We start from the raw sequence: 16,719 nt of genomic DNA on the forward strand, positions 1-16,719 counted from the left end.
AGGTGGTGAGGTTCTTGAGGCCAAGCATTCTATCTTATAAGAGGCAATGTAGCATAGTGGAAAGAAAGAACGAACTCTGGAATCAGACAGTCCTGGGTCAAATCCAACCTAACTACCTACTAGCTGTGTGACCTCACTAAAGTTACTCAACCTTACTGAGGCTCCATTTCCTCATCTATAAAATGGTACTAACAGCACTTACACCACAGTGTGGTTATGAAGATTCAAGCACTTAATACACTGTGTATACATAGTAGACTTTCAATACTGGTTAGAGTTCTTAGAATGCTTGCATAATTCCCAGCCTCCAGCATAGATCACAGTAGCTGGTGAAATGAAGAAAGAGACAGAGGCAATCCTAAGTAAAATATCTATAACAGTGACTTTCAAAGTGTGGTCCACAAACCGTTTTGCCAGGATAGGAATCATTTGTGGGCACTTGTTGAATATGCAGATTCCTGGGACCCATTGCAGACCTGCTGAATCAGAATTTCTGGAGGGAGGACCCAGGATTCTATATTCTTACAAGCATTCCAGTTGATTGTGACTCGGCTAAAGTTGAAGAACCACTGGTTGCCATAGTCACCTCAGTTATGGTGTACAATCTCCTCATCAGATCCCTGACTTAAGGACCTACCTGCCTAGTGGTGCCCTATCCCCCAGGGTCTGGCAGAGTTAACCACTGTCTGTGACCATGACTTGGTGAAAAAGTAATCAAGATGAATCCTCCTCTGATAGCGTATCGGTCTCCCTACCTTCCTTCCCTAACCACATATCATCACTGCCAGTGTGAATCGCTCATTATTACAAGAACTGTTTGGGTATTAAAGATAAATGGAAAGTACTATCAATAGTAATACTAATCACTAACACTTACTAAGCACCTATAATGTGCCAGGCATGCTAAGCAGTTTTTATGTACAGAGATGCATCACTTAACAACAGGGATGTGTTCTGAGAAATGTTTCCTTAGGTGATTTTGTCATTGTGCAAACATCAGAAAGTGTACTTACACAAACCTAGATGGTAAAGCCTACTACAAACCCAGGCTACATGGTACTAATCTTATGGGACCTCTGTCATATATGCGGTCCGTCGTTGACCGAAACGTCATTATGTGGTGCATAACTATATTAAATTAATGTAATCCACATAACAACACTATGAGGCTGGTGTTATCATTACCTCCACTTTACAAATGGGAAAACTGAGGCATAGAAAGGTTAAGGAAGTTACCTAAGGTCAAACAGATGGTAGATGACACAGCAGAGATTTGAATCCAGACAATCTGACTCCAGAGCCCAGGCTATTATCTACTATGCTGTACTGCTTCCCTCAATTAACTGCCCTATGCCAGTTATTACTAATTTAAGATATATACAATAATATTGATATTTATTTCATTTAGTGTCTTTATTATTTTATTTGGGTGAATGTATTTATCAGAGAAACTTCAAACTCTTTTGTTCCCATAACGTCTTAGGTTTTCCAGCCACAAATTCTAGCATAAGAGTCTGCAGCAAAATAATTATAATGGCGGGGTTTGCTCTAGTTCCATGTCTTGGGAGGCCAGCTTTCCAGGCAATAGCATGAACAAAATCTATTTCAATTGTTTACCCTATCTTTATATTTCCCCAAATCAAGTTTTAAAAATTATCCAAGAGTCAGAAGCCCTGCCTATTGGGCTTGTTTCATAAAGGAGGCTCCTCTCCCTGCATGTTTGGATCAAATATGTTCCCTACCCCAGAGAATGAAGCCCAGCGATAGAAGATGGGCAAAGTATTCTGGAGACTTCTTAAGTGGTATGCTCGGCCTGAGACACATTTTAAATCAGCTCGTCTTTAATCTTTTAGATAAAAAGTACTTTAACCAATTTTGAAATGAAATTCTGACACATGCTACAACATGGATAAACCTTGAAAACATTATGCTAAGTGAAAGAAGCCAGACACAAAAGGACAAATACTGTAGGATTCCACTTAAATGAGGTACCTAGAATAGGTAAATTCATAGAGACACAAAGTAGAATAGAGGTTACCAGGGGCTGCGGGGAATGACAAGTTATTGTTTAGTGGGCAGTTTCTGTTTGGTATAATGAAAAAGTTCTGGAAATAGTGATAATGGTTGCACAACACTGTAAATGTACTTACTGCCATTGAACTGTACCCTTAAAAATGGTTAAAATGGTAAATTTTATGTTATGCATATTTTACCAAAAATTTTAAAAATCCCATAGCCTCAAAAAAAAATAAAACACACCAATTGCAAACCTCATGGAGTCAGTGCTTACCAGGGTATCATCATTCTGGTCTCCAAACATTTCTTTAAAAATCTTGCCAGGATCAGGAATTGGAGGAAATATAATGATCTTGAGCCTTTAAGAAAACAGACATTTTTGATCAAATCTTTCAGCCTATAGGAACATCCCACTTAAATACAGCCATATTAAAAGAAGGCTTGGACAAAAGACATGGTACACAAGTCATCTTTAGTGATACAGCAGTTGTGAAGAAATTTCTAAAACAAGCTGAGCAATCAATGTCCTAAGAGCATCAAGTGTGGGTGGAGCAAAGGGGCCTTCGGGATAAGCAGACTACTTATACCCTATCATTTAAACAATTTCTTTCTAGTTTTATTGAGATATAATTGATAAACACAAATTGTATATATTTGAGGTGTACAACGTGATGTTCTGATATATGTATACATTGTGAAATGATTACCACAATCAAGCTAATTAATGTTCCATCATTTTACGTAGTTATGATTGTGTGTGTGTGTGTGTGTGTGTGTTTTATACTCTAGCATTTAAAATAATAATGGGGCTTTACTTATCGTAGACTAGATGGGAGCTTGCTATTTATAACTTTGAAAAAAATAATCTTCTGAGAACAGGGTACATTCTTTTTTAATTTTTCTTTCTTTTTCTTACTTCTTCCTCTCTGTTTTGGCATCTTAACAGTACCCTTTGGCGGACCCGCCTCATTTCCTAGGAATCTAAACATTGGTGTGCCCTAGGGTTCAGTCTTTATCTCACTCACTTTTGTGAGGGCTCTATTCCAGGCTTATGGCTTTAAATCTATTTACATGCCAAGAATATCCAAAGTTCTATCTCCAGCCCACACCTCTCCCTTAAACTCCAGATTCATGTAAACAACTACCTATTTAACATCTCCACTTGGATATCTAATAGGCATCTCAAACTTATCGTGTTCAAAACTGAAGTCCTCACCTTTCTCCTGTGAGGAGAGCCAGCTCTCCTCACAGTCTTCTCCATTTCAGTAAATGGCTCTAGTGTTCACTCAATTGCCGAAGCCAAAAGTCTAAGAATTATCATTGAATCTTCAATTTCCTCACACATCCACAGACAAGCAGCCATCAGCAAGTGCTATCAATTCTACCTTCAAAATATATCTCACATCTGACCACATCTTACTACCTCCATTGCTAAGCTCCTAGCCCAGGCTACCCTCATCTTTCCCCCAAAACACTGCAATGCCTCCTAACTAATCTACCTACTTCCACTCTTACACAAGTCAATTCTTCACTCAGCAACTACAGTGATCTTTTATAACAGTAAATCAGATCACGTCCCTCCTCTGCTTAAAACTCTCCAATGTTCCTCCATCATGCCTAGGATAAAATCTCAGTTCCTTGCCATGGCCTATGCGATCTGGCTCCACCAACCTCTCCAGTCTCATCTCCTGTCACTCTCCCCCTTGCACACTCTACTCCAACAAGACACACGAAGCTCATTCCAGACTCGGGGCCTTGGCACTTGCTGTTCCCTTGGCTTGGAATGCTTTTTCTTCAAAGATCTGAATGACTCACTCCTTTATTTAAGTCTCTCCTCAAATGTCACTTTCTCAGAGAGGCCTTCCCTGGCCATCCTATGTAAGATGAGCCTCCTATCACTTCCTAGCCTTTCTGCCCACAACTTTACTACTCACTTTGTGAAATCATAGCATATATTCCCCTAGAATATAGATAAGGACTTTGTCCTGTTCACTGCTGTAACCCCAGCAATTAGAACAGTGCCTGGCACATAATAAATGTATGTTGAAAGAACAGAGAAATAATGATAAAATACTGGTTCTGGACCCAGGTTAATAATCTTATTCCAACCTTAGGTATTTACTGCAAGAGCAAATAACAGCACCAGACTAGTCCCTATGGTGAGATAGAGAAAGTAAAACATTCTTGAGGAATGAGTACCATATATTAGAGACAACTTGATGAAGTTCTCATTCCTACAGGTTTAAGTAGCAACCTGCTTTGCATTAATACTAGACAAGTCATTTTATTAGCAATGCTCTCTATTTCTAAAGCTTTATTCTAAGAGCTATCAACTAACTCTCGATAAATTAGGCATTTGAAAGAGTGAACATAGATCCTATCAACAATTTTAAACACATGCAGAGAGCAGTGCCTGAGCAGAGCCCTGGGAAACTAATCCAAGACTTTTCTCCCCAGAAAATGGGAACAATAAATTTCATTGCCATGCCATATTGCCAAAAGCCATTTATAGCCAAAATGCTTCTAATACACCAGGCAAACATCAAACACCCTCACAAAGAGTGAAAACCAGAGCAACCGGGCTAGCAGAAACTGTCAAGCCTGCCCGGCAGCTGCCTTACCTTTTCAGGTAAAGCAGCAGGACTATGATTGCACCTGCGACAATGACTGGAATGATGAGTAACATGGCTATGTAGAATGTGGGATCCGCCTTCTTACCTGGAAAATGGAAAGCAAACAGAAAGACATGAGAAATAAAACTCTTTTAGAAATAAACCAAGCAACAGTTGTATTAGACTAGTGAGATCACAGATATTTCTGCCCTCTACCCCAACCAATTTTCTGAAACTCTTCAATTATCTTATCTTCTATTATCTTTTTTTTTAATTTTATTTTTTTATTTATTTATTTTCCCCAAAGCCCCAGTAGATAGTTGTATGTCATAGCTGCACATCCTTCTAGTTGCTGTATGTGGGACTCGGCCTCAGCATGGCCGGAGAAGCGGTGCATCGGTGCACGCCCGGGATCCGAACCCGGGCCACCAGCAGTGGAGCGCATGCACTTAACCACTAAGCCACAGGGCCCGCCCCTCTTCTATTATCTTAATAGTGAAAAAAAAAAAAGTCCTGCTCTGACACCTAAAATGCCACAGGATGAATAAATACCTTAAGTGTTATATGAAACCAGGATATCTTAACTGGTTCCAGACACTATTAACAAAGATGTCATATCTGTTAAATATGTCATCTCATTAACAGTGACTATCATCTGTTATTGGTTACTTACCACTATTAGAAAACCTAAAATACTCCTAACAACTACCAGTACTACTATTCTTAATTGAGCACTTGCTATATGTCTGATACCATACTAGGTGCTTTTACATGCTTATATCTATGCTATAGAGATAGATAATATTATCTCCCAATTACACAGATGAGAAGGATAAGGCTAAGAGGTTTAGTGGCTTGTCCAGAAGGGTTTAGTAGGTGATAGAGTCAAGCCTCAAATCCAGCAGTGTCCAATTCTAAAGCCCTTCATTAACTGCCTTGCTACACCTAACACATAGAATGTGACATGTCTATTTATATGCTCATCTTTTCCACTAGGGCATGAACATCTAGAAAGCGTCATCAGAGCCTAGCATCGTCACATTAGGCAGCCTCTAAAATAACCCCAAATGACCCCTGCCTCTTGATATTCACACCCTTGTGTAATCTCCCCTTGAGAGTAGGCTGGACTAATTGACTCATTTGTAAAGAAGTGAATAGCAACAGTGATAGGATGTCATTTCTGAGATTAGGTTATAAATGTGGTTTCTATATTGGGTGTTCTCTCATACTCTTTCTTGCTTGGATCATTCACTTGGGGAAGCCAGCTGCCATGTCACGAGGTAGCCCTGTGCAGAGATCCAAGTGGCAAAGAACTGAAGGAGGTTCTGTATTAGTTCCCTAGAGCTGCTGTAACAAATCACTACACACTGGCTGGCTTAAAACAACAGAAATGTATTCTCTTACAGTTCTGAAGGCTAGAAGTCCAAAATCAAGGTATCAGCAGGGACATACTCCCTCTGAAGGCTCTAAAGAAGAATCCCTCCTTGCCTCTTCCTAGCTTCTGGTAGCTCCTGGCAATTCATAGTGTTCCTTAGCTTGTAGCTGCATCACTCCAATCTCTGCCTCCATCTTCACATGGCCTTCTTCCCTGTGTGTCTATGTGTCTGTGTTTCTGTTTATCCTCTCTTCTTATAAGGATACTAGTCATCAGATTTAGGGCTTACTCTAAGCCATTATGACCCCCTCTTAACTTGATTACATCTGCAAAAACTCTATTTCCAAATAAGGTCACATTCACAGGTACCAAGAGTTCATACTTGAACAAATCTTTTTGAAGGATGCAATTCAACCTGCTACAGCCTCCAGCCAGCAGCCAGAGAGGAACTGAGGCTCTCCAACGACCAGATGAGTGAGCTTGGAAGTGGATTCACCAGCCCCAGTCAAGCCTTCAGATGAGACTGCAGTCCCAGCTGACAGCTTGACTGTAACCTCATGAGAGAACTTGAGCCAGAGGTACCTAGCTAAGCTATGCTCAGATTCCTGACCCACAGAAACTGTGAGATGGTAAATATGTGTTTTTTAAGCCACTAAATTTGGGGATAATTTGTTATGTAACAATAGATAACTAATACAACCATGACTGGCACACAGCTTGTTCAGTCTCTCAATTAATAGGGAACTGACGGGCCGGCCCCGTGGCTTGGTGGTTAAGTGAGCGCGCTCCACTGCTGGCGACCCGGGTTCGGATCCCGGGCGCGCACCGACGCGCTGCTTCTCCGGCCACGCTGAGGCCGCGTCCCACATACAGCAACTAGAAGGATGTGCAGCTATGACACACAACTATCTACTGGGGCTTTGGGGGGAAAAAATAAATAAATAAAATCTTTAAAAAAAAAAAAAAAAAAAAAATAGGGAACTGACTACCTCAGCAACTTGTCTCTATGATTGTTAGACAGCTGTTCGAAAGTTCTTAAGTTGGTCCTATTTTGCCCCAAGGAGCAACAAAAAAGATAGCCTATTCCCTCTTCTATCTGATAATACCTCAAATATTAGAATCCAGCAATCATGACTCCCCAACCTTACTTCATCAACTGTTTCTCCCAAAATTTTGAGATTCTTCAACATCCCGATTACCCTATCAAGGATAGATTCTAGTCTGTCAATGCACCTCCTACAATGTGGTGCCCAGAATGGAATACTGCACACTTCTCCTGTGGCCAGGACACTGTGCCCCACCCTGCTGCATTTCCTTGTTCTAGGTGCTGCACTATCACTGCTGCCTATGACTACATATGCCTTCTGGGGATATTTAAGGGTCCAAAGTTGAGTTACTGTGAGCTAACGGTCAAATAAATCTCTATACCCCACCCCACAACACACTCAGCCATAAAGCACAGGTCTTTCCAACTCTGTACCTGAGCCTGGCACATAGCTTATTCAACCTCTCAATTAATAAATGAAATTGACTTTTTTTTTCAAATCTACATACAGGTTTATCTCTATTAAATGCCATCAAGGTCACTGTTCTACTCGTTTTTTGTTTTGTTTTGTTTTTTGTGAAGAAGATCAGCCCTGAGCTAACATCCATGCCAATCTTCCTCTTTTTGCTGAGGAAGACTGGCCCTGGGCTAACATCTGTGCCCGTCTTCCTCTACTTTATATGGGACACCGCCACAGCATAGCCTGACAAGCGATGCTTCAGTCCGCACCCAGGATCCGAACCCCGGGCCACCAGTAGCGGAGCGTGCGCACTTAACCGCTATGTCACGGGGCCGGCCCCACTGTTCTACTCTTGATTCTGTCACCAGCACATAGGATAATCCTCTAGCATTGTAGAATCTGCAGATTTAATCATGCTTGCCTTCTATATTTTTGTTCAGGTTATTAACAAAGATGGAGACAGGACAGAAGAGAGAATAATACCATTTGGATTGTGGATTTTCAAAGAGCTGTATTCTGTAAATTAGCCCGGGGTGAGTTGACAGTAATTAAACAGAAAATACATTTCAGTTGTAAGTATTCTCTGGCTGACGTCAAGAATACAGAACAGTCCTTTCCCCCAATCTATTTTCTGCTTCAGCTTAGTTTCCATGCATCAATGGTTTAAATTTTAATGAAATACTGTTCTCTTACCTATACTCATTGCTTGACTCCAATTACTCCAGAGTTTATCATCCTCATAGCAGAATTTATTTGTTCTGACTCTTATTCTGACTGTGTTCAAAGTATCAGGAAGAACACCAGGGACCATGAAACAAATTGTACCCTTAGATATAAAATAAAAACACACAAGGAATATTACCAGTTTATTCTCTTTCTCTGCTTCTGAATCCTAATATAATTATCTGTGAAATTCTATGATTAAGACTTGGAATGCAATCCAAATTATCTGACTTTAACTCCCGAAAAAAAAATTGGCAACAATCCACAGAACAAAGTAGTTTGTTTTTCTCAAAGCAGTTCCAATTCAGGCTATGCTTGCCCTGCCCCACCCCTAATTACTCTATGAGTTTAAGCCCAAATAGCTAAAGTTGAATTTACTGACCTCCAGGTTTTCCTCAAATTCTGAATTCTGACATTTGCCCTCTTCAACCTTGAAAATACAAAAAATGAATAAATTCAAAATTTTAAAAGGATCACGTTTTACACCATTTAACCATTTCTAACAAGGTTTCCTTTTAGCCCATTAAAAGAGGATCAGGTGCAGTGAAAAAAGGTTGGGTTTTTAATAAGTGGTGCTGGGTCAATTACACGTCCATATGGGGGAAAAAAGAATCTTGAGTCCTACCCTCACACTATTTACAAAGTCAGTTCCAGATGGATTGCAGATCTGAATGTGAAAGTTAAATTAACAAATAAATACAGCAAGCTTTTAAATGAAAACGTAGACTATCTTTGTGACCTTGAAGCAGGATAATATTTCTTAAATAGGACCAAAAACTATTAACCATAAAGGAAAAATTTTTATAAAGTCATCTATATTAAAATTAAAAACTTCTGTTCATCAAAAAATATGCTATTAAGGAAATAAAAAAGTAATGCATAGAGTGACAGAAGATATTTGCAATTTCTGACAAAGGACTTGCATATATATTATGTAATATGTATTTATATTTATATATAATACACACACACATATACATATATCCCACAAATTAATAAGGAAAAGATAGACAACCCAAAAGAAAAACTGACAAAAGACTTGAACAGGCACTTCACAAGAGGCTATCCGAATTGCTAATAAACATATTAAAAAGTGCTCAACTTCATTAGTCATCAAGGAAATGCAAATTAAATCTACAATATAACAATACACACCCCTACCAGACAATACCAAGTGTTGGTGAGGATGTGAAGCATCTAGTACTCTCAATTTCTGCTCTCAGTAGTGTAAACTTGTACAATCATTTAGGAAAACTGTTATTATCTACTAGAGACAATCATATGTAACCCTATGACCTATATATGCCCAACAGAAATGTATGTACGTGTGCACAGAGACAAGTATGAAAATGTTCATAAAGACTCTATTCATAAGACTCCAAACTGGAAACTATCCAAATGTCCATCAATGGGAGAATGGATAAATCAAATGCGGTAGACTGACATAACAGGATGAATGCAACGAGAATGAACGATCCGCAACTACAGGCAACGATACCAGTGCATCTCATAAACATAACATCGAGTGAAAGAAGGCAGACATACAAAAAGTAACTTCTGTATAATTCATTTATATAAAGTTCAAAAAGAGGCAACATAACTAATCTATGGGATTAGAAGTTAAAATAATAGTTGCTCTTTGGGAGGATGGTGACAGAAAGGGGTCATGATGGGGCTTATGGGGTGCTGGTTACATAAGTGAAAAATCACTTGCAAAAATCACTTGTGAAAGATCATTAAGCTGTACATAATGGCTTGTGCAGTTTTTCTCTAGTATACTATACAGCAATAAGAAGTTAAAAAAAGAAAAACAGAGATCAGTCTCCCTTATTGAGAGTGTAATCTATCAAAAACAACCGGATTAGAGAAAAGAAAGTATAATGCAAAATTCTCCTCCATACAATTTAAGTCACTTGCTGTCTAATACAAAGAGAATAATCAGTTCCTAAAATTCAATTATTTCAAAATTGGAGTACAAAATCAACACACGAAAATCTATTGCTTAGTTTAAATAGTCTACTTCTGGCAACAGGTATATAAAAAGATAGATGTTCAACACCACTAATCATCGGGAAATGCAAATCAAAACCACAATGAGATATCACCTCACACCTGTTAGAATGACTTATTATCAAAGACAGGAGATAACAAATGCTGGCGAAGATGTGGAGAAAAAGGAACCCTTGTGCACTGTTGGTGGGAGTGCAAATTGGTGCAGCCACTATGAAAAACAGTATGGAGGTTCCTCAAAAATTTAAAAATAGAACTACCATATGATCCAGCAGTCCCACTTTTGGGTATATACCTGAAAGAAATGAAACCACTATCTTGAAGAGATATCTGCCCTCCTGTGTTCATTACAGCATTATTCACAATAGCCAAGATATGGAAACAACCTAAGTGTTTGTCAATGGATGAATGGGTAAAGAAGAGGTAGCACATATATACAGTAGAATATTATTCAGCCATGAGAAAGAAGGAAATCCTGCCATTTGCAACAACATGGATGAAACTTGAGGGCATTACGTTAAGTAAAACAAGTCAGACAGAGTAAGACAAATACTGTGTGATCTCACTTGTATGTGGAATCTAAAAAAGTCGAATTGATAGAAGCAGAGAGTAGAATGGTGGTTACCAGAGGCTGGGGGGTGGGGAAAATTGGAAGATGTTAGTCAAGGGGAATAAACTTTCAGTTATAAGTTAAGTTGTGTGGATCTAATGGACAGCATGGTGATTATAGTTAATAATACTTGAAATTTGCTAAGAGAGTAGATCTTAAGTGTTCTCACCACAAAAATAGTTAACTGTGTGAGGTGATGGATGTGTTAATTAACTTGATTGTGGTAATCATTTCACAATGTATATGTATATTAAATCATCACGTTGTACACCTTAAAATTAATCACATTGTACAACCTAAATATATACAATTTTTACTTGTTAATCATACCTCAGTAAAGCTGGAAAAAATAGTCAACTTCTATCAAAGAGATGTTTAAACACAGAACAAAGACCAGAACACATAGCTATGATTTAAGGCATTCAATGTCATCCACTAAATGGTTCCTACCAGCATTTGTAAAGAGCTAAAAGGCCAACTGAATGATGAAAGGCCATCCTATCAATATTCCATATAGGTGCAGAGAAGAAGCCACTCAGGGGCTACTGTACCCCATTGCTGGCCATTTGGAATCAGATGCCTGCTGGGGAATCACAAGTGTCAGTTACCACTTGAGGGATCAAGTTGCAGGCTGATGTCCCCCCTCCCCTGGACCATCTCCCAGATATATATATTCCAAAGTCAGCAAATCATTGTATAAACTGAAGGTTCTGGGCTCTTGTTCAATTGTAAATCCCCTTGTGTAGGTTATCAGCTGCTCAGATACCTCTGTGAAAAAAGGAAAACAAGGGCACACACAGAGCACCAAGTAGATAGTGTGTGGGAACGAGGGTGCTCAAAGACAAGTCATTCCTCACTTTATGATTCTGTCATGAGCTATCTCTGAGCACAGCCCCCATGTGATAGTACCAGTTCATGTTCCAGCCTACTTCCCCCTCTCAACTGGAACACCGGGCAAAATAATTCCTCAAAAAGTCTTGCAAAATGACAAAAAAAAGGTCTAACCAGCAGAGCTCAGAATCCATGAGCACACAAAAAGCTGATGACATTCTAGGGGAGGAAGCAGCTGGTGAACATCTGCTAGGAGAGAGAACATTAAACTCAAGTGTATAAACAGTTCATTCCAAATAGATCATAGTTCTGATTTAGGTGGATAAATTCCACAGTATGTGTGTTCTCTTCAGTTCATATATTTGTAAAAAAGGTAACTCAATTCAACAAGAATTTACTTTTTTTAATATGAAAATTGTATTTGTTTATGCAACAAATATTTTGTTGCATTTTGCAAGGCTTTGGAAGGAATATGCGAGGTGGTAAGTTCCTTGTTACTAGAACAATACTAAATTATCCAATGTTGGATACAAACACTAGCAGAGACAATGGCTCCTGGCAGATGATTAATATATATCTGTTCAATAAATGAACAAATACAAAAAATAAATGGATTAATACTGAGAGATTTCTGGAACTCATTCTAAAACAAAATGTGAGTTTTCCCACACTTTTATCAATACAGCCTTTGGCATCTTCTTTTTAGAAATATAATTGACATATAATATTATATTAGTTTCAGGTACATAGCATGGTAATTTGACAATTATATATGTTACGAAATGATCACCACAATAAGTCTAGTTACCATCTGTCACCACACAAAGTTAATACAATATTATTGTCTATATTCCCCGTGCTGTATATTACATCCCTATGACTTATTTATTTTATAACTTGAAGTTTGTACCTCTTGATCCCTTTCACTCATTTCACCCATTCCCCATCCCCTCTCTTCTGGCAATCATCAGTCTGTTCTGTATATCTATGAATCTGGTTTTGTTTTGTTTGTTCATTTTAACAAGAATTTATTAAGTGGCAACTATGCACATGTTGTTATACCAAGTATTCTTGGTTAAACTTTAATACAAGGAGACCAACCTTTGAAGTCATACTTATTAGCTGTGTGGCCTGTAGCAAGTTACTTAACCTCTCTGAGCCTTAGTTTCTCAGTAAAATGTGGGTTAAAATAGAACATATTTCATGGATTGTTATGAGCTACTGTAATAAGAAGTACACAGAAGATATATTTGTAGCACATCATAAACACTTAATAAATGATGGCTGTTACTATTAAGAGGAAGTATTGATGTGGTCACCAGTGGTTAAGAATAAAAGCTTTGGAGTTAGACTTTTGCAGAAATCTTGACTCTACAACTTACTAGAAATGTCACCTTAGGGGTAACCTCTAATACTGAGTTTTCTCATCTGTAAAATGGGGACAAAACAACAGGACCTAGATTCTGGGGGTTACTACGAGGACACAATTAGACAATTCAGATAAAGTGCTTATTAAAATACCTAGTACATAGTAATTGCTCAATATGTGTTAGCTGTCATTAAGAGCAGGAACAGCACAAAGTAAACAGCACCTAACTCCTCCCTAAAGGAGCTTATGTTTTTAGTGGAGAGAAAAAGCCTACACATGTGATCAAGGTAACTAGCAGGATAGAATTCAGTGCCAAATGAGTAATACAAGCAGCGTGTGGCTCAGGATCGCAGACAGAAGAGAGCAGTAAAGGCTGAAGTAGTCAAGTCTACGTCGGCTTTCTGATAGCTCACTTAGTTGTAAATGCAAGCCTCACTCTGTCCCTGGTTTTGCCCTTTGCGGAGTTGTGTGGGGAGACTGGTTTCTGGTATTCTTCTATTTCAGTGAACGGATTCGTCAGCAAACACCCAGAAGGGTTCTGCTCAGCTGTGGACCCGGTCACTCCCTCTGGAGTTATAGCCTGTCAACACTCGCTTAATTTAGGAAGGATTTTGAAATTCTCATGATGAGTTAAAACAACTGGACCAAGGCATTTGCCCACGCATGAGATGCTGGGCTTCTTTAAAAGCCAAAATAAAACACTTGGTTTCTAACCTCTCAAACTCAAACGCACACAGGGCCCAGGCAGGTGGCACACAAGCAAGTGGCACACAAGCAAGTGGCACAGTTCCCGTGGTCTTGAGGCGCCACCTTATGGAAACCACACTCATCAGGTACCACGGCTTTAAATCTGGGCAAAAAATACAAATTTAATAAACAAAAGCCCACTTTGTGGTCTAAACAAAAATGTTTGAGGCCTGAGTTTTTGATCTCTACTTTAAAGTGTAACAATGGGACCGATGCCCTGAGGTTATGTCACATCCTGTTATATCCAGTGCCCCACAGGGACCTCTAATTAGCATGTTTTGTATTAGATTCCGAATAGCATAAATGTACATAATCCAACAAATACTGACTACTCGAATTTGACTACTTTAGTTGCCAAAAACTCCAGGAAAACTGAATGGCCATCCCAGAGCCTCCAAGTATCTACCAATCTGACCTTAATCTCCTGCTTAGACATCTTTTCCTACTATATTTTGGCCACACCAGTCTCCTTTCTGTTTCTCACACATGCCAAGCTCCCTCCTGCCTCAGAGTCTTTGTATTTGCTGTCCCCCCAACCCCAGATCTTCACATGATAGCTCCTGCTCATCATTCTGCTCTCATCTCAAATGTCATCACTTTGGATGACTACTCTACCTGATATGCCCTCAAGCCCTCTCATCACTCTGCTACATCACCCCATTTAATTTTCTTCATAGCACTTATTCTCTGAAATTAGCTTGCTCATTTACGTACTTATTTTCTAGTAGGTAAGGGTCATGGAAAAAAACTTTTTCGCCAGGTGTGATGTGCACATAAAATACCGCCTGGCACATTATAGACTTGTAATAAAAATTTGTTGAGCAAATGAATTAATGAATGGCTTGAATCTTGCAGCCAATCTACCATAAACCCTCAAACCTGCCACCACGCCCTGTTTGAGACAAAAAGTTTCATCATCATCATCATAAGGTGACAAATCTAAGAGCCGTATTTCACTGATATTTTAATTTATTACACAGCAAGAAATTCAAGTGAAAGAAAAATATCCAGGGCCGGCCCCGTGGCTTAGCGGTTAACTGCGTGCTCTCCGCTGCCAGCGGCCCGGGTTCGGATCCTGGGTGCGCACCGAGGCACCACTCCTCCAGCCATGCTGAGGCCGCGTCCCACATGCAGCAACTAGAAGGATGTGCAGCTATGACAGACAACTATGTACTGGGGCTTTGGGGGAAAAATAAATAAATAAAATCTTTAAAAAAAAAAAAAAAAAAAGAAAAAAAAAAAAAAATATCCAAATAAAAACATCTAAAAAAAACTTACAGAAAAAATGTCATGCGTCTCAGTTTGGCTGTTATTGACTTCTACTTGATAAGATAGGCATCTGCTCTCAAAATTCTGTGGATTCTTCCATTGCACATATAAGTCACCATTTTGGAAGAAGAGTTTTTTAATATGTGGAGGATCAGGTTTCACTGAAAGATAGAAATAGAAGAATACAAATTAGCTTCCAGAGTTTATTTTGGTGAGATACATATACAAGTAGAGATAATGAAGGTCAGAAAGTTAAATCAAAATAGGGCTGATGCTTTTAATGGCCTTACATGAGCAGACATACAGTTCTAGAATTTCTGATTAGCCACAATTAATGTAGGAAGCTTATTTTAAACTGCCTAGTAAAATGGATCTAAGGAACATCTTTGGGGTATACGGCCGATGACATGAACTCCACCCTGCATCTGGTTAGAACATGGCTGGGGTATAATCAGGCCATCCAGCTGCACCACAGAGAATAAAGAAAAGAACTGTTGGGTCCAGATGTGCCTCCACCTGATGGGTAACAAGGGGCATCAGGTACAAGGGGTTTCCCAGCTTTCACTCACTTGTGCCAATCAAAGACCACAATTAAAACATTAGCCTTGGGCCAGCCTGATAGTGTAGTGGTTAAGTTCATGTGCTCTGCTTCTGCGGCCTGGGGTTTGCAGGTTCAGATCCCGAGTGCAGACCTACACACCACTCATCAAGCCATGCTGTGGCTGTGTCCCACATACAAAATAGAGGAAGATTGGCACAGATGTTAGCTCAGGGACAATCTTCCTTACCAAAAAAAAAAAAAAAATTAGCCTAGTCTCTGTCATATGCTACATCATGGATGAACCTTGAGGACATTATGCAAAGCAAAATAAGCCCATTACAAAAGGACAAATACTACATGATTCCACTCATATGAGGTATCTAAAGTAGTCAAAATCATAGAAACAGGAAGTAGGAAGGTGGTTACCAAGGGCTGGGGGGAGGGGGAGGGGGTATTAGTGTTCAATGGGCATCAAGTTTCAGTTTTACAAGATGAAAAAGTTCTAGAGATCTGCTGCACAACACCGTGAATATACTTAGCATTACTGAACTGTACACTTAAAAATGGTTAATGGGCCGGCCCCGTGGCTTAGCAGTTAAGTGCGCGCGCTCCGCTGCTGGCGGCCCAGGTTCGGATCCCGGGCGCGCACTGATGCACCGCTTCTCCAGCCATGCTGAGGCCGCGTCCCACATACAGCAACTAGAGGGATGTGCAACTATGACATACAACTATCTACTGGGGCTTTGGGGGAAAAATAAATAAATAAAATTTAAAAAAAAATGGTTAAGATGGTAAATTTTATGTCATGTGATTAGAACCACAATTAAAAATAAAGTAAAAAAAAATTAGCCTAGTCAATTTAGTTTTTCGGGAGTCAACTATGGCTTAAGACCAAACAACAGAAGAGAATGGATAATTAACAGAAAACAACTTGAAGATGTCATCTTCTAGCTGAGAAGGAGCTCCCTCTATGTCACCACTAATCTCCAGGAGGAAGAATAGCAAAATGAGCTTTACAAGGGCCATAGAGGACAATCTGCCAAGCAAGCGGGAGAACAAAGAAGGGCTTTGCTTTAGATTATTCCACTTGGCAAGTTACCGCAACCTCACT

At 39.4% G+C, this 16,719-nt stretch overlaps 1 protein-coding gene across 1 annotated transcript in view; it reads right to left on the minus strand.

Moving 5' to 3' along the window:
* Positions 1 to 16,719, minus strand: part of IL13RA1 (interleukin 13 receptor subunit alpha 1) — a 54,333-nt gene that overhangs the window by 11,983 nt on the left and 25,631 nt on the right. Inside the window, exons 6-10 of the mRNA XM_087427283.1 lie at positions 15,077 to 15,228; positions 8,614 to 8,661; positions 8,202 to 8,334; positions 4,638 to 4,734; positions 2,291 to 2,375 (exon numbers count right to left, since the gene is read on the minus strand). Of these exons, the coding sequence (XP_087283409.1) occupies positions 2,291 to 2,375; positions 4,638 to 4,734; positions 8,202 to 8,334; positions 8,614 to 8,661; positions 15,077 to 15,228 (515 nt within the window). The remainder of the gene's footprint in view (positions 1 to 2,290; positions 2,376 to 4,637; positions 4,735 to 8,201; positions 8,335 to 8,613; positions 8,662 to 15,076; positions 15,229 to 16,719) is intronic.

Source organism: Ceratotherium simum, chromosome X (assembly GCF_057802395.1).
Source record: "Ceratotherium simum simum isolate JZ-2026a chromosome X, ASM5780239v1, whole genome shotgun sequence".
In the NCBI taxonomy this organism is placed as follows: Eukaryota; Metazoa; Chordata; class Mammalia; order Perissodactyla; family Rhinocerotidae; genus Ceratotherium; species Ceratotherium simum.